Source organism: Trachypithecus francoisi, unplaced genomic scaffold (genome assembly GCF_009764315.1).
Source record: "Trachypithecus francoisi isolate TF-2019V2 unplaced genomic scaffold, Tfra_2.0 Lachesis_group7, whole genome shotgun sequence".
In the NCBI taxonomy this organism is placed as follows: Eukaryota; Metazoa; Chordata; class Mammalia; order Primates; family Cercopithecidae; genus Trachypithecus; species Trachypithecus francoisi.
In genome coordinates this window covers 88,226,700-88,250,535 of record NW_022681472.1, presented here as the reverse complement: position 1 = coordinate 88,250,535, position 23,836 = coordinate 88,226,700, and the positions used below count along the sequence as shown (strand labels likewise).

Genomic DNA, 23,836 nt, shown 5'->3' with positions numbered 1-23,836 from the left:
TTTATTGCTGTAGGATAGAGTCCCCAAGGTGAAATATATTACCCAAAGGAAATAGGATTATCCAGAGGAACTCAGGATCCTGTTAGGTTGCGATCATGATTTCATAAAATCCCGGTTAGACTACCTTATATTCAACAGAGCCAACAGAGACCCACATTGTGCATGTTCAGGGAAAGGTGCACTCCACCCACGCCCAGAGTTGTCCTCTCTTCTGTGCTTTATGCACACTGGGCTTCCCCTCCTCAGGCTTGACCACCTACAAGGCTTTGGCCAAGAGTAGCTTGTCCGAGGCAGGGTGGGGTGGGCAGAGGAGCATGTGCTCGGTCTCTTCCAGGGTTAGCCACATCCTAGTGAGTGACTGTGACTGCTGGTGAGAGCACGAACTGTGCATTCAAGCAGAATGCAGACCTCACAGCTCACTCCCACTTCACTGTGCCTCCAGCAAGCTGCACAAAGCTGCGTGTTTGCCAGGTGCATGGTGCATGCTCTCTTTACTAAGAAATTTAACTGGGAAGGCTGGTGCTTCAGTGTCTTTTTCAGGATCGGGAAAGGGTGATGATTTAACAAGAGTCCCTTCATCCCCCCGCCTCATTGTCTCTCAGTTCTCAGTACGACAAGCATCCTCCATGAAATATGGGTGGCATGGCCCAGAACGTGGGTATTCTAACTTGCAGCCCGGAGCTGCAGAGCTTCTGGGTCAGCTCCAGTTTTCCCCAGTGGTTTATTCACAGCTGTAATTTGTGGATGTGCCTGTGTTGCTCACTATCCCGCAAGTGTCTAATTTCTGAATCCCCCCATTACTACTTCCTAAACTCACATAAGCACTGCACACAGTAGTTATTCAGCAATTGGTCAATATCTCTTGATCAAGTCAGACATTGAGGTCCAGAGCCCTTAGGAAATGCCTGGCTGGAGACATCCGAGGCCCCCTCCCTGCCTACCTTCACAGCCTTTGCTCTGTTGATGAGCCCGTCGTCCTGAGAACTCCCGATGAGCAGATCGACCTCTGCCCGTAAAGACTTCTTCAGTGCTCTGGCTGGAGGCTCATGGAGGAACTGGCCATCAATCACAGGACCCCAGTAGTGGAAAGGGCCACTCACAGCCAGGAGCTACATTGGATACAACAATAATCAGTTGTCCTGGAATAATCAGTTGCATTGCTTTGCATAAAGAGGTCTTAACCATACTGAATGCTAATGCTGGTTATACATCTGGAGCTCTACTGGGAAAAAATGACCAGGACAACTGGCAGGCAGGACACCATGTGACAAAGTCAGGGGCTGGAAGGTGAATGAATCTCACTCTCAGCAATGATGGTCTCCAGGGGAGCATCCCAGAGGTAACAGCAGATCCCCAGGTAGGGATGGGAAAGCTTGAGCCTGTAGGTAGGTGAGGAAGTCAGGAGGAGACAGTGGTTGAAGAGGAGGCAGTGACTCTGACAGGTGAAATTCACCAGCTCCAGTTATGATCAAATTAGCCTACACTGAGGGGAGCTGAGGATAAGACCTGCTCCAATTCTGTGAGTCCAGACTCATTGCTAAGGCGATCAGACCATCAATTGCAATGACAACAATTATTCCTGCTAGTGTCCCCTTCATTCACATGAGGGCCAGCCAGAGATTTCGTCTGCAAGCAAGAACTTTGCATGCTAGAAAGGAAACACACAGCTCTCCCATATAAGGGTATGCAGTGACTCAAATACACTGCCATCTGTGAAGCCATGTCTGCAATGCTCAAGACATGTAGCTGTGACCTGTCAAGGGCTTGATCCCCTGCCCACCATGGTCCTGGCATGAGGCCAAACCCTTCACATGTGTTGCTTCACGCTCTCCTCCTACTCTATAAGGTCTGTATAACTATTCCCAGGTTATAAATAAGAAAGACAAATTGCAGAGGCATCTGTCTACCCTCAGTAACCATGTTTAGACCGTTGCAGGCTGTGGTGCATGCACAGCTCTGGGGGTTAGGGAATGTGAGTTCCAGCTCCAGCTGGTCATCAGCCTCATGTGTGGTATGGCTCGGGTGGGTCACACCTCCTTTCTAGGTCTTCATTTTCTATTTGTAAAGGACCAGAGAATGTCCCTTCCCAACTTGCACTTGAGTGCTCACCTTGGTCTGGGCGTCATTGAGGATATTGGCAGGCTTTTGGCGGAGGCAGGACACCACTTCTTGGCTGGATGACACAGGGCAGCTGACCTCCTTTGCCAAAGCAACTGCCTGCTGCTGAGCCCTCTCGTGGCTGATGATGGCGGCTGGGGAGAGTGCGGAGCCTCCCTGGAAGAGAAAGCAGGCTCAGGGCTGATGGTCCAGATCATCTCCTGTCCCTGCTCACCTGGAGCCCTCAGTGCCACATCAGGGTTCTGCATCCTTCCTCCAAGCTTGGGGGTCCCAGGACCCATTCTGGGGATGCACATAGTGGGGAGGTCAGGACTGCTCAATGGCATATCAGCATGCAGTGTGATATTGAACAGGTATCTCTCTAGGCCTCAGTTTCCTAGCCTGTGAAGTGAGGGTGCTGCACAAGGGAACCTTCAGTCTTGGCTGTGCAGATGAATTTGTATAAAGAGGCAAAGGGCTGACGGTTCTTTAAGAGGTCTGGAGATCGGCAAAGTCCTCTGGGAAGAGAACTCTGCAAAGATAGAACCATCTCCCACCAGCCCCTCCTGGGGGCTCCTTAACTAGCAAGCTTTCTTGACTCCATTAAGGTGGAGCTGGACTTTAAAATGGAAGCCCACCTAGGAGGTGATGAAAACACAGTCTTTGTAAGGGTAAACTGCTTCATCAAAGGCAGGGTACTCTCTGCTAAAACGACAGGTTTCTCACTTTGGGAGGACAAGGTGGGCGGATCATGAGGTCAGGAGATCGAGATCATCCTGGCTAACACGGTGAAACCCCATCTCTACTAAAAATACAAAAAATCAGTTGGACGTGGTGGCAGGCACCTGTAGTCCCAGCTACTTGGGAGGCTGAAGTAGGAGAATGGTATGAACCCAGGAGGCGGAGCTTGCAGTGAGCTGAGATCCGGCCACTGCACTCCAGCCTGGGCGACAGAGCGAGACTCTGTCAAAAAAAAAAAAAAAAAAAAGACAGGTTTCTTCTTTCTAATAATGTAAGTGGTAGGAGCTGGGTTCCAGGAAGTTCATCTCTGCCTGGACTACTGGTAGAATTAGGTCATCTGCCCCGGGAGGAACAAACGAGCTGAGTGGGGTCCTGACCCGTGTGCAGTTCCAGGGCACATCCTCCATGGGGCACCCCGTAGCTCAGACACTGGCTGCCCACCGAAGAGACATGGATAACCAGGGGAGGCAGTGGTAGCGATACCAGTGCCACTGCTCTTACCCCTGCTACTGCCACTGATGGAAATAATAGCAACCACTGCGGATTGAGGGCTTCAACAAACTCACTCCCACTCAAGTGGTTCCCTATTTCAACTTGTTGGATCCTCACAGCAATTGTGTAAGTCAGTTGCTCTTACTGTCCCATTTAACAATTATGTAGAGGCAGGGCTGGGATCTGACCCCAGTGGCCCTTTCATACACTTGGTAGGTTCCTGACAAAAGGTGGTGGCACTGTTGTTACAATGATCTCTGTTTATTGTCAAGCTCAAGAAGGGGCATGTGGCTAGGGTCAGAGGCAAGGCCGGACAGTCAGAATTTCAGCCAGCGGCAAGGAAAAACACAAGGGTGTGGAACTGGGGGATCCTGGACATGGCCACTGTAAGACCTGATGTCAGAGGAACTTTTGTAATGGCTCTGGGCTTCTCAGAACAGGCCTGGCAACTAGGTCCATCGACTCCAGAAAGGACTGGGAGATATGCGTGGTTTTCTGTCCTCAACCGCTTAGACAAACTCAGAGCCTCCTGCTCCTGCTTTAAAACAAAGCAAGGCTCATGTGCTACGTGATGTCCAGCCAGTGGCTCACTGTGCTCTCCAGCGTTTTTACAAGAGAGAGAATCCTAATTCCCAGGATCCTCTGATAAGCAGCAGCAATAAAAGTAAACTACTCAGCCAGGCCGAGGCCTAGAATTCAATGACTCAAGGAACAAGGGTCAATATGATTTAGCCTGTTGTTGAGTTCTTGTGCCCTCAGGTTTATTTTTCCAACAATGAGCAGGGCAGCTTTTCTGAGAACCACCGGGTGTACTTTAAATTAAAAAAAAAAAAAAAAGAAAGAAAGAAAGAAAACACATACACACTCAAAATATTCAAGCTCAAAACTCCGTGTTCTGTATAGCAAACTGCACAAGGGCCCACAGGCAGGCAGAGAGGAGATGGGAATGTCAGGATGGGGCCCCTTTGACGTTTTCTTCGGCTATAAAAAGCCAGGGATCCTGATATGGGGAGGAAGTGGTTAAAGGCATGGGTCACACTGATATTGCAAGATGGCTTAGAGAACTTTTCTTTCTCTGAAAGTATTTTGTTTAAATTGATCTTTCGGAAGGAAACCTTTTTCACCATGGAAAATTGGTGTTTAAGCAAGCCAACGGTTGACGCAGCCTTCATTTGAAAGCACTTGATTAAGACAAAGCACTCAGAGGCAGGAGGGGAGTTGCTATGCAGAGGTGTGCAGAGAGCATGGGATCGGGGCAGAAGGGCTCGGTTTGAACCCCAGCTGTGTCACTCCCTGGTGAAGTGGGCTCAGGCAACTGACCATCTGTGATGAGAACAATCAACCATATTTTACAGGGTTGCTGCAAAGATGCATGAGGCCAGGTAGGTGAAGGAGCATGTCCTCTGCACAGCGGGAGCTGTGGCTGCACTGTGGTTAGTGCAGTGACATTCATGGGACCCCACAGGATGTAAAGGGATCAGGTCTTCTCAGTCCGCCCAGGCATGCCTGTGGGTCCGCAGCCCTCGGCTCTGGCTTTATCTAAATCTGACCTAGCTATTCAATGGCGAGGAGTTTCCGCTGGTTGTTGTTTTTTTAGCTTTAAAAATAGTTCAGGTCAAAACCACAATTGCTGACCACTGCTTTTTGTTCCTGGGGCCTCCGACCATGGTGAGGTGCCTTGATGTCAGTTAGTCACTGTAGTCGCTTTGGAGCCAGGACCTGCCCCTGCCCAAGCACACATATCCACACACACAGCCACAGATGGAGACACACTCACGCAATCAAGGAGTTTATTGCTACTGCTTCTCAGAGGATCCTGGGAGTTAGAATTCTCTCTCTCTTTTAAAAATACTGGAGATCAGAGTGAACCACTGGCTGGAGATCACATAACACAGGAGCCTTGCTTTGTTTTAAGGCAGCACCAGGTGACCTGGAGTTTGTCTAAGTGGGTTAAGGACACATACAGATACCGACAGAGACATCCGCTTACACGCACAGACACACAGCCACAGATGGAAACACACACTTACTCGCACAGACATGGCCACAGATGGAGACACACAGTCATAGATAGGGACACACACAGAGATACGCAGTTACACACACAGATACTCGTGGTCACATAAAAAACACAAGCATACACTCACGGACGCAGGGAGAGCCACACTTAGAAACCCACACAGTCACAGAAACATCCAGCTACAGAAAGAAATATATACCCACACACATAGACACACACTCACATAAGCGCGGAAAGACACAAACACACACAGTCACAGACACATAGACACATACTCAAAGATACACAGACACACCCAGACACCTACAGATAGACTCATACACTCAGACACATACACAGAAACACACACACAAAGTTGCCCTTGTTGAAATGTTGAAAGTTGCCCTTGTTGAAATGGACCCTGCGGCATTTCCTGGGAGGAATCCCTCAGGCAGCCTCCCCAGAGCAGCTCCAATAAGCAAAGCAACAAGGAGCAGGGTGGGCACCTCCCCAGATAAGTAGGAGCTCTGGCGGCTCTGCCCTGGGGCATCCATGCATCAGAGGGTCCTCTGGATGGACTCTGCCTCCCTCCTGGCACCCCTCGCACTTCTTAGCCCCTCCCTGGAACGTGAATCCTCATCTACAGCGGTGTCTACCTCACGGGGAGAGGGGAAGGATGGGAAGCCCAGTAAGCAGGTGCTCAGTGAGCTCCTTATCCATTAGGCACTGCGTGGAATCGAGGAGTTAATTCCCACAAAGCTCTTTCAGCAGTGCCCAGCACAGACACAACAATGAAGATGAGGGTAAATATTCAAGTAGCACTTCCTGTGTGCCTGGCATTGAATGCAGACTGTACATGTAGAAGCTCACCTACCTCTCAGAGCAATCCCAGGAGTTGGGTAACAACAGTATTATTTCACCTTTAGAGGAGGTTCCAGGGTAGAGTTGAAGCTACTTCCCCAGAGGCTCAGAGCTGGGGGTGACAGAGCCAGGATTTGAGCCCAGGCTGCAGGCGTCAGAGCTCCATGTTCTAACCAGTGTGTCAGCTCATGCTTGTGGCGGACAGTTCCTTTCTGTCCCTGTGAGAGGGTGAGGCCAAAGCAAAGTAAAAAGCTCATGGCTCTTGTTCCAGACAGACTGGTGTTTTAATTCCAGCTCTTCCCATGGCCATTTTGCCATTTTCCTGTCTTTCTGAGCTTCCAGTTCCTAATCTGTAAATTGGAGATGTGATCAGCGTTCACAGAGCTGATGCGCAGATTAAAGGAGACAATGCAGGTAAAATACCTGATGTGTAATTTGCACTCAAAGTTGGTTGTACTCATCATCAGGCATGTTATTATCCATGATTTAATGCCTGCAATGTAACTTGATGAAACTTGTCATTACAACCTAGGCTGATGGGGAGCAAGTCCCTTGCACCGTCTGACTTGAGGGAAGGCGCCTCTACACGCAAAGCAGTTGTGGAGCTGGCAAACTTGCTTCCCTGTGGTACCACACACGGGCCAAGGTGCTTTCTTGCCCACTCTCATGATTTATTTCCTGCCACAACACGATGAAGTTAAATCAAGTAGGAAGGACTATGTCTTTTCAGGGAGAAATTCTCTGCTGCACAGAACCTGAACCCAGGTATTCCAACTCCAAACCCAGGGTTTCTATCCGCTTCTCCTGGGAGAAAACGGATGTGTGACTTTTAAGCCCTGACCAGACCACTGGGCCTCTAGAAACTTAACTATCGCTAGCTGACTTATTGAATGCTGGCTTATTGAGATCAATTGCCAAGTATTACCTGAGAGTTATCAACCTTGTATTTCTTTTGACTCTATTTTATTCCAGGCAAAGTGAGTCACAAAGAAGCATACGTCTCAAGCCCCAGTTAGGTGGATGCTTTTTAAAAATGTGTACTATATCTAGCAGGACATATATACTGGTGGCCTCCAGATGAGCTCTGTGCAGTAATCAGCAGGAGTGAGCCAAGAATTCTTGTGCTTTGGGGATTCAGGGGAGGGAGGGATTTCTGGGCACTAGGGTGGCCCTAGGATTCTCTGCAGAGAATCACTAGGACTTGAGTGGATCTCTATGAGAGGAAAGGAATGGGAGAAACAGAGTAGGTGACCATTCTGAGGGGGAGTGGGCAGGGATGGCAGTGGGGTCAGAGGCTGATTACCCAAAGGAGTTATAGATAGGAGCTGGGTCCTAAGTAACCTGGCAGCCCCAGGACAGGGCCTGGAACTCAAAATAAGTATCGCATGAGTGAGTGAATGACTGTATGAGTGAGGGAGGGAAGAAATGAATGAATGGCAGGCAGATGGACCAGTGACTTCTAAATGAAGAGAAGAATTTCCATAGAAGTGCGGTGAGAAGTTAACTTCAGAAGTCATTAAATCCCAGACTAAGTAAGAGATGTGATTTAGAAGGTACCAACCCTGGGACACAGAGCAGGTATCCTTCAAGCAATGGGCACTGAGGAATCCATAAAACCTTTTAAATGAGGTATGACAGAAAAGGCTTGGGAATTTCCTGTCAGTGTGTTCTTTGTCTTTGCATTCTCAGTGCTGAAAATGGTTGGTAGTGCTCAGCAGGCCCTCAGTAAAGGATGGAGCATCAACACCTCCTGAATGTGAGCTTCTGATGGCAGGGGTTGGGAGGTAGTTATTCCTCTATCCCCAGAGCCCAGCACGAAGTGTGGAACACCATATGTGGAACAGAAGAGAACTGGAATGAATGGCAGGATGGTGGCTCAGCCAGTTGACTGTGGGATGGACTGGAGCAGGGAGCATCTGAGGCAGGGAGTCCATCAGTGACTTGTAAGGTCTAAGGATAAAGGGGTAGTGTGTGACCCAGAGCGCCATGTCTCCGCCCTCGCACTGACCTCTCCTGGGAACTCACCCACACCTGGAAGGGGCCACGAAGGTGTCGTGGGCCAGCTTAATTGCGGCATGCTGTTGAGCAGCCAGGATAGCTTAGGGAGAGAGCTCTGGAAGCTAAAGCACAGATGGACTCTTTTGTAACATCCAAGTTTATATTTGTATCCTCTTGCGTGTTTTCTACACTAAAATCATCTTCTTTTCTTGATCCCTAAAAGCCTGAGTCTTACTCTAATTTGTAATACTTCAGTTTTGGCAAAACTTATATGAGAGGGATGATAATTAATACAACTTTCATCTTGAAATCCCAGTCTTAGGGCAAAAGATTGCACTTCTCTTTTCTTCTTAGAATCAGAAGTTCTTGGTTTCACTTGGTGAAAGCCCGTGGAATTTGGGTGGAAAGGTAGATGGTAGCTTAATCCTTGGTCAATGTACTTTGAGTATCAGGCTAAGGTTTCACTCTTGATTTCCTAAAAGGCATCAAAACTACCTGTTGGTAAAGTCATGATCTAGGGGACAATCTGAAATGTAGGATTTGAAGGAGGCCTAGTGAATGCTATTCCTTCTTTCTTGTATAAAAAGTGTGTGTGTGTGTGTGTGTGTGTTTACTTAAGGGAAAGCAGAAAAGACTTAAACATTTATAAGGCACCTTCTAAGGGCCATGTCATTTATTCACATTTTCTCTCATGATCTCCAAACCAACCCGCTAAGTGTAATATTATAATCCCTATTTTACAGATAGAGAGACTGAGGCCTGGAGTGGGTAGGTAATTTTTCCAAGGTCATAGAATTGATCAGTAGCAGGGCTAGAATTATAAAGATTTCATCGTTTCCCACACACTGTGCTATCTACCCGAGAAAACAGCAATCACTAAGCACATTGCAGACCCTTATTTTCCATTCCATTCATGAGGGGCTGGTGGATGGCGACTCATAGGCAATGTTTTTGCAAGGGTGGCTGGGACAGCAAGAGGAGGAGGAGGAGGAGGAGGAGCAGGAGGGTAGTTCAGCTTCTTCACCACAGGATTGTCATAAGGCTCAAAAACACACCATGTCACATCTGCAGACTGAAAAGTCCTCGTGAGACAAGAGAGAGTCTATCCCAAGTTGCTTTGATTCACATGTACAACTGTGCTGCATTCTGCTTAAGACAGAGCTCTTGCCTCTATTGGCTCCTTTAAACTCCCACTACCATCCTAGGAAATAGGAAGAACCAGTATTACTGAAAACACTACTTTCTTAATCATTCTTTTGTGTATGGCCCACTTCATTTCAAGAAGAATTTGGGGTACACTCAAGAAACAGTGTCTAAGAAGTTTAAAAACCTGCTAAAAGAGGTTAAGACCCAGGTTTTCTGGCCCCAGGTTTTTGTTTCCCATGATGCTGTGCTGTCTCAATAGCTGGAGGAGGCATCCAGTCCCACGGCACCTCCTGCTGTCTGGCCCCACCGGTTTTATTTGAATAGTCTAACTTGATCAATCCACAGAGCCTTCTAACAATTCAAGGTGAGTGAATGATGGAGGAGTTCTATTGGCTTTTTATACTTTTCAGAATATTCTAACTTGTCTCCAATGAATTAATGTTAAATTTTTAATTAGAAAACATTTAAATTACATTTAAAAGATGAATTCCACACTAAAATATAACTGATCCTTGTCAAGATGGAAACAGTCATTATAGCTTATTGTGTAAGCACATCAGTGGACAAGTGATGTGGCCAAGTCCATTTAGAAAACCTTTGCAGGGACAATAAGAGGTGGGACAGAAATGAGACCCCTCAAACCCCAAGGGAGGAAGGGGGTGGTTCTGGCTGAGAGAAGAGGTCCAGCAATAAGCCTTGCTCTCTTCACAGATCGGCACAAATGCAATTGTTTTCGTACCCTAGAAAAAGACTGTCATATACTGCTCTACATCCATCAGTGCAACCTTAGCTTATTTAAACAGGAAACAGAATGCCCTTTGCAATGTTTAAAGCAAAAATAGCAGTCCCCAAATAGAAAATACAGGTGAACAAAACAGAGAAAATTAAAATTACACATAATCCTCGCAATCAAAGAAAACCACTGTTAAATGCTATTAGCTTCCAGCATGTCTCTTCCGTGTGTGTGTGTGTGTGTGTGTGTGTGTGTACACATGTATTCAGGAAATACAGAGAGCATATTGTTTTTGAGCCTATCTTTTCCCCCTAACAATCCATTGTCTATATCATTATGTATCATTACTTATTTATTTACAAGATTGTTTTCAATGCCAGCATGCTAATTAAATTTAGGATTTTAGGTTATTAGGGAGAATGTTATAGACACGTTAGGGGCACCTGCAGGCCATGGAATATGATAGACTTGGATACAAATCCCAGTTCTGATTTGCAGCTATTTGATTTGAGACTTTCTTCATCTGTGAGGAATATAACAATATTGAGAGCTTCCCCATTGGATTGTTGTACTAAAGAAATGAGAAAGTTTTCTCTAACAGTATGGTGCATTACAAATTGTAAATATTTAATAAATGATAGTTATTATTGTTTCGGGCTTTATGATGTTACAGACAATACTGCAATGTACATCTTTATAGCTAAATCTATTCACATATCCATGATGATTTCCTTATGCAAAGGCATCACTGGGTCAAAAGGTATAGTTTTTTTTTCATCAAAAAGATAATAAAAATGTATTAAATGAGTTGTTTCCATGTCATTTTAATAGTTTCTCATTAAATAGCTGCCACATGAACATCTGCATTAAAGAAGAATGTTTTTGCTGTATGATAAACATTTACCTAGTATTTTAAGCTACGATTCTTGGTATCTATAGCTAACTTTAGGAAATTGTGTTATTGTGATATAATTCACATACCACAGAATTCACCCACTTAATTCAATGGTTTTTAGTTATAGTCACAGAGTTGTGCAATCATCACCACATCTAATTTTAGAACATTTTCATTATCCCACAAAGAAATCCTGTACCCATTAGCAGTCATTCCTCATTCTCCACCCTCACTCCCAGCCCCAGGCCATCACTAATCTACTTTCTGTCTCTATAGATTTGCCTATTCTGGACATTTCATGTAAATGGAATCATATAATATTGTAGCCTTCTGTGTCTGGCTTCTTTTATTTCATCCGTATTATAGCAGGTATTAGTACTGTATTTATTTTCATTACTGAATTATACTTAATTGTATAGAGAAACCATATTTTGCTTATCTACTCATTGGCTGGTAAACATTTGGGTTGTTTCTACTTTTTGCCAGTTACGAATAATGCTGTTGTGAACAGTCATATACAAGTTCTCATATGCGTGCATGTTTTCACGTCTCTTGAATGTACATGTAGGGGTGGAATTGCTAGGTCACATGAAAACTCTGTGTTTAACCTTCTGAGAAGTTGCCAAACTGTCAAAGTGGCTGCATTATTTTATATTCCCACTAGCAATAAAAGAATGCTTTTACTTCTTAATATCCTCAGTAACACTTACCATCTGATTTTTTAAAATTGTTATTATTATAGGCATCCTACTGTGTGTGAGTTAATGTCTCATTATGGGTTTAATTTGCGTTTTGCTGATGACTGACTAATGGTGTTAAGAATCTTTTGCTGTGCTTATGGGCCCATTTGTACATCTTCTTTGGAGAAATGTCTACTCAGATCCTTTGGTTATTTTCAGATTGAGTTATTTGTCTTTTGTTATTGAGTTTTAAGTATTCTTTATGTTTTCTTGGTACAAGTCCCTTATTAGATACATAATTTGCAAATATTCTCTCCCATTATGTGGATTTTCTTTTCACTTTGCTTGTGGCATCTTTTGCAGTACAGAATTTTTAAAATTGTGATGAAATCCAATGTATCTATTTTTTCTTTTGCTGCCTGAGGTTTGGTGTCTTATCTCAGAAACCCTTGCCTAGTGCAAGGTTCACAAGTTCTGCCTTGCATTCTATAGACAGATATTTTACAATATAAAAACCTTTTTTTTTTTTTTTTTTTTTTTTTTTTTACAATGGACTGCTAACCTGTCCTACAGAGAGATTGTACCTTGGTATATTTTTATACTTGCAAGCTTAAATCACCCACCAGCTGTGTCTACACATGGAGGAAAGAGAAGAAAAGTACCGAAAGGTAACGGGGAGCTGGTGTGCTCCAAGCACTTTACATGCTGTTCTCAGTTTGTGCTCACTAAACCTCTGAAGCAGGAAGACATGACTGTGCCTCTTTTATTAAAGAGTGAGGCTCAGAGAGGGTAAATGACTTTGTCCCAAATCACCCACTGCTGGGGAATTGGATTCAGGCTATTTGTCTCCAAAGCCACGACACTACCTATCCTCTATGTGCCAAACAGAATCTGCACTCAACCTGCCTTCTGCAGACATCTTTGACAGACACTGCAGTCCATGTGGTCTAGCTGTAGAACTGTCCCCCTTGCCTGTGGAGGCACAGTGTGGAGGCCTTCCCAGGCCCCTGTGGGGGAGCCCTCTAAGGGGTCTCTCCCAGGCACTTCTGCTGGGAAATGGAGAGGACCTGAGCCTTGGCTTTGTCTCTTTAGTTCAGAGCCGGCACCTGTCATATTTTCCTACAGGTCTTGCAGACTTGACAAAATGCCTTTTTCCATCTGTTACAAACATGAAGTCTAATTGCCTCTGTCACCTTCTGGCTGTCAGAAGCCATTTAAATGCTTGGCACTTGAAAATTTCTGATTTCCCAGGCAAAGGTGTCACACTTTAAAAGTGACACCATGAGTGATAGCCGAGGCAATGGCTGCCCTCTTATTTCAAAGAGAATTTAAAATGCAGGCTCCTGAGCCTCCCTTCCATTGTCAATGAGCACCTCATACATACACATGGGCATATGTTTCCTTTTAAAAATAATTTCATCATTATAGCTTGTAAAAGACCCTGACTGCTTCTTTCTAGTCATTTATTATTGCAGCTTTGTTTCAGGGCCCAGGAGAAGAGCTAGAGCAGTGGGGACTGCCTAGACAGAGGCAAAATCTCTTTCTATTTTCCTTCCAGTAGCCCCTAGACTGCCTCTCTCTCTCCATTTCTTCCCACCTTTCTTTGCCTCCTCCCTCCTTCCTCCAGTAAATGCCATGGGCCAGCTCTTGACCAGCAGAAAGGACTCACCATGCCTGCCCTAGAAAACACAGTGCGTGCAGAAAGTTCTGAGATGCTGGTGGGTGGGAATGGCCTCATGAGCACAGCAGAAGGAATGGCATAGAAGGTGCCTGGGAGGGATCAGGGTCGCCTCTCAGAGGACAGCGCCACAGAAGGCATGGCCTGGGCTGAGTGACTGAGGTGGCTCCGTGCAGAGAGAGAGGAGCCAGGGGAAAACTGGGAATCACTGGGTGCAGACGTACCATCTGAGGAGGAGGTGGCTTCACTAGAACCTGGATGGGGCAGCAGGGCACTGGATGAGAAGGGCATACATGGGTCCCTGAGCCTGCTTAGATTCTGGAACCCACATCACACAATTCCAACATTATCCTCTTCAAATCCTCTTCAAATAAAATAATTATTATAATTTTAAAGAGATGCAGAAAAAAATAGAGAGACCATGGGCTTTCAGGTTGAAGAAATCTTACTGAATCTTGCACTGACAACTTAGTAATTGGCTTAACTCTCTGGGTCTCCATTTCCTCATCTGTAAAGTGGGTATGTGATATGTTTCAAGGTGTGGCATCAAGAGCGTAGGCCATGGGGTCCATCAGCCCAGGTTCCAGTCCAACACCCCCTCTAACCAGCTGTGTGTTCTTAGGAAAACTATTTAAAGTCCCAGTGCCTTAGTTCTCCTAATATAAAATAATGATGAGAATATTTACCTCATTCATTTGTTAAGATGAACTGATGAGATAACATGTAAAGTGCTTACATGTTTCAAGTTTACAATAAATAGTAGTAGCAATTGTTAAAATCATGACTGATATTTCAAAGAGTTCTTGTGAAAATTAAGTAACAAGTTCAAAAAATACTTGATGACTGACAACTGTATAGTGCTTTACAGGTCATGAAGTATTAGTGATAATAAATAATGATAACTGACATCTGTACCGTGCTTTACAGGTTATAATTATTTATTATTGCTACTTAAACAAAAATAAAATTTTCTAGTCTAAAAATGGCTTTTGGGATTGAAATTTTGTTTTGGCCAGAACTATTTCTATAGCAACTAGGCCTGCCTACTCATGGCTTTCCCTCCATGGCTGCCCCACGCGACTAAGTGTAATTAGTTGTGGCTCAGTGAGCACCGAAGCAGGTGCTGACAGATGATTTCACACCCATCCAGTCGGTTATAACTGGATGACACTGTTTTAAATTACATCGAGGCTAGTTTTGAGTTTGTTTTTCTTTTGATAACAATGACAGAAACTTATCATTAGAAAATAGTGTATGTCATGAAAGTATTAAGGCATCATAGAATGGGAACAGTAGAGGAAACCTTAATAATAAACCTTAATAAAAGTCACAATAATGTTGTTACAGATCCTACCCTCATTTTGTGCTGTTCAAGCACACTTAGAAGTGGTTGGGCAAGGTTTCTTGGTATTGTTGTTTAGGAGACGAAAATGCCAGGGCAGAGTGTTTAAGAGGCCTGACTTCAGTGATGTGGGAAAGCTAGCCACAAAGGCCTTATCGCTCAATGTCCAGCCGCTGTTTCTACTTTCCCAGGGCCCACAGCCTGCTCTGCTGCAGCAAGCTAGTCAATCATCAAGATAATTCCATGGGCATCTGTGAGCTCCTCCTATCTGCCCAATGCTGCAGGGAATCAAAAATGATTAAAGCCTTAAGAAAGTTTGCAATCTATGGGAGAGAAAGATTTTCTTCTTAACTTGCTCCCTGTCTCTCCTGCCCTCTCTCCCTTCTTTCCCTCCTTCTTTCCAGTGGACCTTTGCTGGTTGCCTCAGGCATGCAAAGTGCCAAAGCTAGCTGTCAATAACTGGCCAAACAGATATACTCCCTGCCTTCTTGGAACTTACAGTTTTTGAAAGTCAGACCGATAGAAAATATAGCGAAGGTTGGTGTTATGAGACACCCTTGAAACAATTCCCTTTATGGGGCCTAACAACACCCAACACCACCAACACCATACACCGTACACCCTACACCACACATCATATACATGGGAAGACTTTGTCTTTTGTCTGTGTCCTTAAACAGAGTTCACAAGGATCTCTATGCCCTTTACAGAAGATAGACTCTAAATTGGCACCAAGGAAGATAAAATACATTTCAACATTCCTGGCTAGATTCCTCTTTGCTTAGAAATGAGATGCCTGTTTCCTCCTCTACATTTCTGCTGGAGTGGTGTTATCTTGAGTGGGGCCTGTGTGACAATCCACTGGAGGCAGGAAGGCTTACACAGGAGAGGAGTGCAGCCACAGGAAGTGAGCAAAGAAAGCAACGTTGCAACCAACTGAAATTGGGTCCTGCTCAGAGAACTTCCCAACCTCTGGGAACATTGCTGACCACTTCATCATCCCTTGCAAGGCTAAGAACAGTAAGGTCTCCCCCGATGTGGAGGCAGTGGGTCTAGGTTGAGCAATAACAGAAGAAAACAGCTTGAACGAATCAACATATCCATGCAGCTCTTTGCAGCAGACAGCTGTGGTGGACAAAAAGCGGCTACTTTTTTTTCTTCTTCTTCTTCCTGAGAATATTGTTAGTGCCAAAAGACCTCCCGAAGATTCTGATGACATATACATTTAGGCTCCACTCCAGCTGGAGAAATCAGCTCATCCAGATGGACCACTGATCCAACTTTGGAGATGTTCCAGAAACATAAACTTTTATCTCCAGAGAAACAATAGGGTCTGCTCTCCCCACAGATGGTTTTCATAGTTAGCTTATTGCCTTCCCCAGAGGTGAAAAGTCACCATTCACAGTGTATGTACTTTAATTCAAAAGGCACAACCTTCATTTATTCTTTTATTGAGGGATAGTTATGGATCACATCTTTGGGGATAACCTCTGTGCGAGGCTACATGGTCATGGTTAGACATACTCCTGCCTTCCCAAGCTCAGGCTCCAATTTGAAAGGAAAGAAAAGCACCTCTATCTGGTGGTCCCTTCCTATGTGCCTTGCACTGGACCAGGTGGGCTGTACACATTACTATGTATGGATTCTCATGATAAAGTAGTATCAGTAACATCACTAGGCTGAGAGAAAGAATCAGAAAGCCCCACAAGATCACACAACTCCTAAGTACCTCAAATCCTCTCTTGCTCATTACTCCAATATGCAATGTGTCCCATTCCTATGATACAGATAAAACACCAAGGGGCCTTCTGAGAGGGAGCAATCATTGTTGGCTGAGAGGCATCTGGGAAGATGCATGGACAAGGTTAGCTCTGGGCTGGGCCTGAAGGGACCTGCCCCATGCCCTTGCAGGGGGAAAGGCATCCACACAGGAGAGGAAGGGCAGTGGTGAAGTGCATGAGGAAGAGTGAGGGGCTTGTCTACAGTGCACAGTGGTAGGGGAGCTCCTATGGTGAGTGGGACATGGAGGCCTTAAGTGCTGACATTGCCATGGGGCTGATAAGGAGAGTGGAGAACAGATTGATGAGCTTCGAATGCCAGGAAAGGGGTGAAGTGGATCCTGTGGGAAAAGGATGAAGATGGTCCTAAGTTTGGGGCAGCTGCTTGAGGAGGATGACTGCAGGGCCTGAGTCTTATTTGGAGACACAGGGCTGAAAGAGGATGGGAAGGGAGCATTAGCGGAGAGAGGTGCGATGTGGGAAGACCCAGTGGGAGGCTAGTGAAATAGTGACAGCAAATTTCCTACTTCTAGAGCTCATGAGCCTAGACCCAGTGGTGTCACTCATCAGCTGGGTGACTGGAGGCAACTAAGTTAAGCCCTATCAGCACCAGTTTCTTCAGGTGATGTCTAGATACATAGAGCGAGTTGAAAGACTAAATACGTAATATAAGCAAGAGCCAAGTTGCATTTCCCCAATATTCATTCCCTTTCCTTTCTGTCTGCTCCTTGAACACAAGAATTTCCAGCCCCAAACCTTTGTATCTGTTATGTCCTTTGCCTGGTGTTTTTTTCCTCTTGATTTTCATATCAGAGTCACTCTGGACTCATTTCAAATGTCACCATTCTAAGGGGAGAGTTCCTCTTACTGTTCCCATGCCCTCAGTTCCCTTCTATGACTTTACTCATTTATTTCACTAACTCCGTACCCAGAGCAATGCCTAACACATAGAAGGGGTTCAAAAAACTGTTATTAAATAAATTATTGTATGAGTGGGTCAGCACTCACCCAGCCATAGAGGGGGCAAAATTTTACTCTCGAGAACTTCTATCTTGCACGTGATCTTGAAGGTCATATGGTTTGATATGGGAATCCCATCAACAGTTTTATAGCACCAAGTGTCATGCCTTGCATTCAATCAGTGGTATTGAACTTCTCTAGTTTACACTTGGTTTTATCCATTGCTAGAAAGCTTTCTAGTTCCCAAGACTGCCTTTTCCTTCTTCCAAACTTTTGAATATTTATATTGAAAGAGGAAAATAAATCAAGCTATGAAGTGGGAATGGAAATCTGCTCATACTGCATCAAGCTGTGACTCTGACCCAGCATGGGGCTTCAACATCACGTCTGCCGCATGATGCTGAATTGCCTTAGGAGCTCTTCACCTCCTAGAATCTGGAACTCCTCTGAGACCTGAAGCTGGAGAAGTGGCTTTTTATTGCTTCCCTTGGGAAACCCATCAATCCCCACTTGGAGAAATATAACAACTGGCTCCTGACAACGTTAAGTGTGTAAAGCTAGTTTTTACATAGGGGAACATTTCACTTTAATAAAAGTAATGACCACAGCCTAGTACTTAACTGAGTGATTCTCAATCCATGCATGGCTGGCATTGTTGTTATTTGCCTATGGCCATTAGTCTGGGCCCCGATAGCTAATTCTAATTAATTTGCAAAGTCCTCTGGAAATCAGCTGCTTCCTACACAGATGGTACTGGGTGTCTCTGTGAGTCCTAAAGCCTGACCTCCTGATAGTGTCATTCGGCCAGTGCAGCAGAGCCCGGCCTGACCCCATGCTTACCCTTGATGTCCTTGGTGGGGGCATCACCTGCTATGTGTTTTTGTCTTTGCTTCTTGTGCTCAGTACATGGACCTAGAAGACCAAGCTGCTGGGATGGAATCTAATGTGGTCCCGCCATACCTCAGTGCCATGAAGTTCCTGTGTGAAACCAGGAGCCCTACAGGTTTCTTGATCTCCTCTCCTGGCCCCCTCCCTACCGACGTCTTTCTTTATACCCTGGGGTTTTGATCTGTATGTCTGTCTCCTCTGCTAGATCAGAAACTCCCTGAGGGCAGGGCAGGATGGAGACACATTCATCATATGCAAACTGAGAATTCTCTCCTTATCTGTCCCCTGAATATAGGTTATACATACACGAAATTTACAACAGATGTTGGCAAAATTAAGTAATTCAGCAAATACGTAATGAACACTGTTTTGTGCTGGGCCTGGAAAACAGGGATAAAGAGTTTTTGGCTTTGAGCTCCTTGAGGGTAGGGCCTAGTCTTGCCTGGCACATGGTCCAGTTACATGCATAGCGTCTGGCACACAGTGAATGCTAACAAACGTTTGTTGAATGAATAACTGAATGAATGTATGGAGTACGAAAAGCATGCTTGAATAAATGACAATATTCTTGCAATCAAGACTTCTTCATGGATTAGAAGAAAAAGGTGTGTGAAACACTGAGGAACAGTGTGGAAAATGGCTGGGAGAGGAATGGTTAGGGTGGTGGAGGAGCAGGGAAGACATGGAAGCAAACTCACAATACAATCCTCCTTGACTGGGCCTCTGCGGTTAGAAGTCCACCTCCTGCTCTTCCTCTGTTTTCCTTAGGCAGTCGTGGTTCACATGCTCCCACCCTAGTTCCTGACAGCAAACTGCTCCTCCTTTAAGATGCAGCTCACAGGCTGCCCAGACTGTAGCTTCCAAGCCCTAATTCCCTGGGACTCCTGAACAGACCGCAAACCATTTCCTCTTCTTGGGTTAAGTATATGATGGCAGAGAGGAAGGATGGGTGACACAGCCACCCAAAGGAGCCTTGCTATACAGCAGGCTTCTGAGATGTGCATCAGGGAGCACAGGCAGACGTGCTGCAAAGCTGAGTCCACACAAAAGCAGGAAAACCAACTGGCCTCAGGGCAGCACTTTACAACCCAAGAAAGAACAACCTTCGCACATGTCTTATTTTGGAATGGGTATGATCCAGTGGTTCTCAACTGGGAGCAATTTTTGCTCCCTCGGGCACATTTGACAATTTCTGGTTGTCGCGACTTGGAGGGGTACGGGGTGCTCCTGTCGTCTAGTGGGTCAAGTCCAGAGATGCTGTGGCATATCCTCCAATGCACAGGCCAGCCCTGCAACTCCACCACACACACACACACACACACACACACACACACCAGAGAATGCTCTGATCCAAAATGTCCAAAGTGCTGAGGCTGAGAACCCCCTCGAGGTTACTGAAAACAGAGGCCTAAGGTCAGATTAACCTGTCTAGCATGGCATCGGGTTTCAGCCCTGTCCTCTCTGGTTGGGCCCAGGGCCAACACCTCCATTCCATTCCCCTGCTCTGGCACAGCCCAGGCTTTGGGATAGCACAGCGCCCGGTAGGAGGAACACTTTCTCAAACCTACCGAGTTTCCTCAGTTACCCCAGGAGGCGAAAGGGAGGTCATAAACACCCCGGGGCTGGTGGTCGGGAGAGGTTAACAGCAGCCCCCCAGTCACCCAATGACCCACTGGAAAAAGACAGAGAAGAGCCTGCAGCCCTGACCTCCAGGACTCTGCATCCTGCCTTTCTCCTTCTCTTGCAGCTTCTCCTGTGAACAGGACCCGTTGAACAGGAACCCACTCTATAGGCCTCTCTCTTGTCTGCCTCTGCTTCTGACTTGAACATCTTTAGGAGTGATTGTCTTTCCCCAAAACTTTTAAGGCTTGTGTGAAACCAGCAGTCCCTTGTGCGCACACCTGTCATGCCCTGGCTTGTCCCAGAGCTGGCTTGCTTTCCTCCTACAGTTCTCAGCCTAATGATATCTCCAGAGACAGCCCATCCCCCCACAACTGGCCACCTGTGCAAAGTAGCACATCTGGGGCCCTTGGTCCCATCAACTCACTGAGTTTCCTCGATGGGTCACCATAATTGATAGTCACATATTCAGTCTTTCCCATAGGACTCCTCCTATGTGAAGTAGTAGAATCTGCTGTGTAGTATATATTCAAATAACTGCCACCCCATAACGTTCTTTCTAGTGCTTTTCCCGTGACCCACACATTGTGCCAAGTTGCCATGTCTCTGTAGTCTCCTTTAAGTTAAGTACAGGGAAGGGTAGGGCTTTTGCAGTTTGTTTTTTTTATTATTATTATCTTTTTTTACAGCTAAATCCCAGTTCCTGGAATATGCCTTGCTCAATAAAATTTTACAAAAGAAATGACAGGGAATAAATTCAGAGCCTCATCTGTACTAGATTCTTGCTTGGTAAGTGTCTATTAAAAAGTCATCACAAAACTCATACCTCTGACTAGTCCAAAGCTCTTTTACTCTTCTGTGTGAATTTGGGGGAAAAGCTCCACTTCTGCATATTTCTGCCTGTCCCCTCTTACCTGTTAAGCAAACTGCCCACTCAGTCTTTTGCAATATTTCCTTTGTACCTTCCCAGCATGCTCTTCGTGAGCGGGTGTTTTCACAAGTTGTCTAAGGAACCATCTCTCTAGTGCAGAGTGCCTGCCTGCTAAATTTAGAAGCAGCTCTGAGGGTTTTGATTCATCTTTGCAAACTACACAGAGTGAAGTTTCCAAATGACTGTCCCAGGGTGGCTGTGTTGGCCTCACTGGACTGGGGCCTGGGTCACCAGCCGTAGATTCCGGCCCTGGCTCTTCTTTGGGACTAGCTGTGTGTGACTGTGGGCAGATCAGTCAAGTCTCTGATGCTCTGTCCACTCTGTGAGGTGTGAGGGGCTGTGAGGGGGTCTGAGGGCCATCCCAGTGTGGTTACCTGGCATTCCAAGCTCAAGCAAGCAATTCCCAGTCTATCTTGGGGTCAGCATTGCAGAAACTTTTACCTCTTAAGCTCTGAAGCCCCACGTGCCTGAGTTTCTCTTGAGACCCACACACTTCAAGTAGGGAGATTTTATACGCAATATTTACATAACGTATAACATATACAACATACGTTTTGTAATATATAACGTAAAGACTCATATATTTTAGCATCAAACTCACCAAAAAGTTGCAAGAGTAGAACAATGCACACCTATATCCCCTTCATCTAGACTCACTAAGTATTAACATTTTTTCCCATTTGCTCTCTGTCTCTCTCATTCTCTTTCTGTGTCTTTATATATAGATGTAGATGTATTAGGTTGGTGCAACAATGATTGTGGTTTTTGCCATTACTTCTATGGCAGAAATCACAATAACTTTTGTGCCAACATAATAGCTGTAGATACAGGGATGCAGCTTTTCTTTTAAGAAATTCTTTGAAAGCTATAGCTGTCATGATACGAGACATCCTCTTGGTCATCATGTGTCCCCTAAGAACTAGACATTCTCCCACATAACCACACTATTATTACCATGTCCAAGAAACTTAAGACTGGGACAATATTATCAACTGTGCACTATATAGTCAAACAACTACCATCCCATAATGTTCTTTCTAATTCTTTTCCCTTGACCCACACATTGCACCAAGTCATTGTGTCTCTTTAGTCTCCTTTAATCTCAGAGCATTGCTCTGGGGTCCATTCGGCAGTAACAGAAGGAAGCCGCAAAAATTGGGAAACCGAAATCAGAGAAGCTGCAGCTCTCAGCCACAGCCTTTGTGGGCCCAGCGAGCTCCAGCGATGCACAAGAGCAAATTCACAGCCCCACCAATTTGCCTTTTAATTAGAGAAAGAAGACCAAGCTTCTGAAATCCCAGAATCTCGAGTTAAGCTGGCCATATTCTCAAGTGCTTTGTAAAAAAAATTAATAATGCGTCTATCTTCCCAGTCCTTGCAGAGAGAAGCCTACTCAGAGTGGTTACTGAAAACAGGAACCTGCCCTTCTGCAAGCCCTGTGCCTTCCTCGTTCCTAGCAGAGGAAGTATGTGGCCAGTTTAGCAACTGCAGTTCTTCTGGGTAGCATGGGCTGCTTCTCCACACTCGCGAGAGGCCCGGCTGCCTGTTTATTCCGGAGTAGCAGCAGTTGACAGACGAAGAGGCAGTGACTCTGCGCCCAGCAATCCCTCTGCAGACAGCTCCCACAGGAGTCATGCCCAGTGTGTGAAGGTATTTTGGGGGGATGTGGCAGAGACGGGGTGGGGAGAGACTTCAGGACCTCTTCAACACACAGTTGGCAGGGGTTGACTTTCTGGAGCCAGAGAGGAGCTCCCTGAGCACAGGTGGGGCAAGGTCTTGAGAGGAGCCCAGCCCCCAACCTGGTGCCCAGCACACTGCAGTGGTTCAGTGGGTGTTGGATGCATAATTCTGTGGAGAGAAGGGCTGGAGGAGCACGGACAGGATGTTGCCAGAGGAAACATTCTCGCCAAAAAGGCTTGCACTTAGCAGGCTTCTTACAAAGGACAATTGGGATTTGCCATCAGAATTTCTAGCTGTGCGACCTTGAGGGAGTCATTTAAACCTCTCCAGGCCTTCATTTTCTCATCTGTAAAGTGACACTGATGGTACCTAATGCACCCAGGTATAGGGCAAAGTGAAGAAATTGACATATGCTAAGTGCCCAGGCCAGTTTCAGCATACAGCAGGTGCTCAGTAAATGCTATCAGGCTGGAGTCATGATATCTAAAGGTGCATGGAGCCAGGTGGGTTGAGGGATTGCAACAGTGCTGCTTGGAGTGTGATTGTATGCATCTTCTTTAAGAAGATGCCGAAGATAATTAATAACAATCTGAGCAGCTGGTATGTGTATGGGGGACGGGAGGAATCAAAGGAAAGGCAAACATGTGGAGTATATAAATTCTGAAAACAGCATGTTAGAGTTGGAAGAGATTTAGGACAACTGGAATTTTCTAAGGAAAAAGGCACACTCCACATTCTTTTAGGTGCATACATACGGAGAGAGCCTGGTGTCAAAGAAGTGACCTGAGCTTTGGCCTCAGAATGTCCTTATTTGTGGCTGTGCATAGGGGTGTCAGGAGGTGATATCTACCATCCTGAGTGACTGGGGAGAAGCAATGCATAAAAAGTTATTTTTCTGCAATCCTCAGAACAATCCTATAGGATTGTGGTTGTTATTTGCTTTTGAAAACTGAGAAAATGAGGCTCAGAGAAGTTAGGTGGCTTGTCCAAGTCCCATAGCTGGTGGGAGGTAGAGGCAAGTGAGGGGCTTTAAAGGGTTGGGGGAGCCTCAGCAAGAACAAGCGGATGCAGGGCTGAGGTTTGCGTTTAAAGTGGTACCTTCTTTACTTTAGGAAAAATACACCCCATAGTCTTTAAATTGTCATTCTGTGGTTTGCTATGAGAGGCTGAGCTGTTGAGTCCATTAAACTGGGCTGTGGCCCTTTGAAAACTGGAGAGGTAAGCTCAGGTCAAAATTCTGGCAAGTATGTTGCAACTAATAGTCTCCATTTAGAAGAATGCTATTTAATACAAAAATTAGCTGGGCATGGTCCCGGG

The 23,836-nt window shown here is 45.5% G+C and overlaps 2 protein-coding genes across 3 annotated transcripts in view; one reads left to right on the top strand and one right to left on the bottom strand.

Annotated features, from left to right (window-relative positions):
• Nucleotides 1–23,836, bottom strand: part of TG (thyroglobulin) — a 273,793-nt gene that overhangs the window by 40,441 nt on the left and 209,516 nt on the right. Inside the window, exons 42-43 of the mRNA XM_033202283.1 lie at nucleotides 2,110–2,274; nucleotides 942–1,109 (exon numbers count right to left, since the gene is read on the bottom strand). Of these exons, the coding sequence (XP_033058174.1) occupies nucleotides 942–1,109; nucleotides 2,110–2,274 (333 nt within the window). The remainder of the gene's footprint in view (nucleotides 1–941; nucleotides 1,110–2,109; nucleotides 2,275–23,836) is intronic.
• The window catches only part of SLA (Src like adaptor), a 57,996-nt gene continuing 54,757 nt past the window's right edge, over nucleotides 20,598–23,836 (top strand). For both annotated transcript variants that reach the window (XM_033202287.1, XM_033202285.1), the window contains exons 1-2: nucleotides 20,598–20,697; nucleotides 22,212–22,489. The gene's annotated coding sequence lies outside the window, so the exon portion shown is untranslated. The remainder of the gene's footprint in view (nucleotides 20,698–22,211; nucleotides 22,490–23,836) is intronic.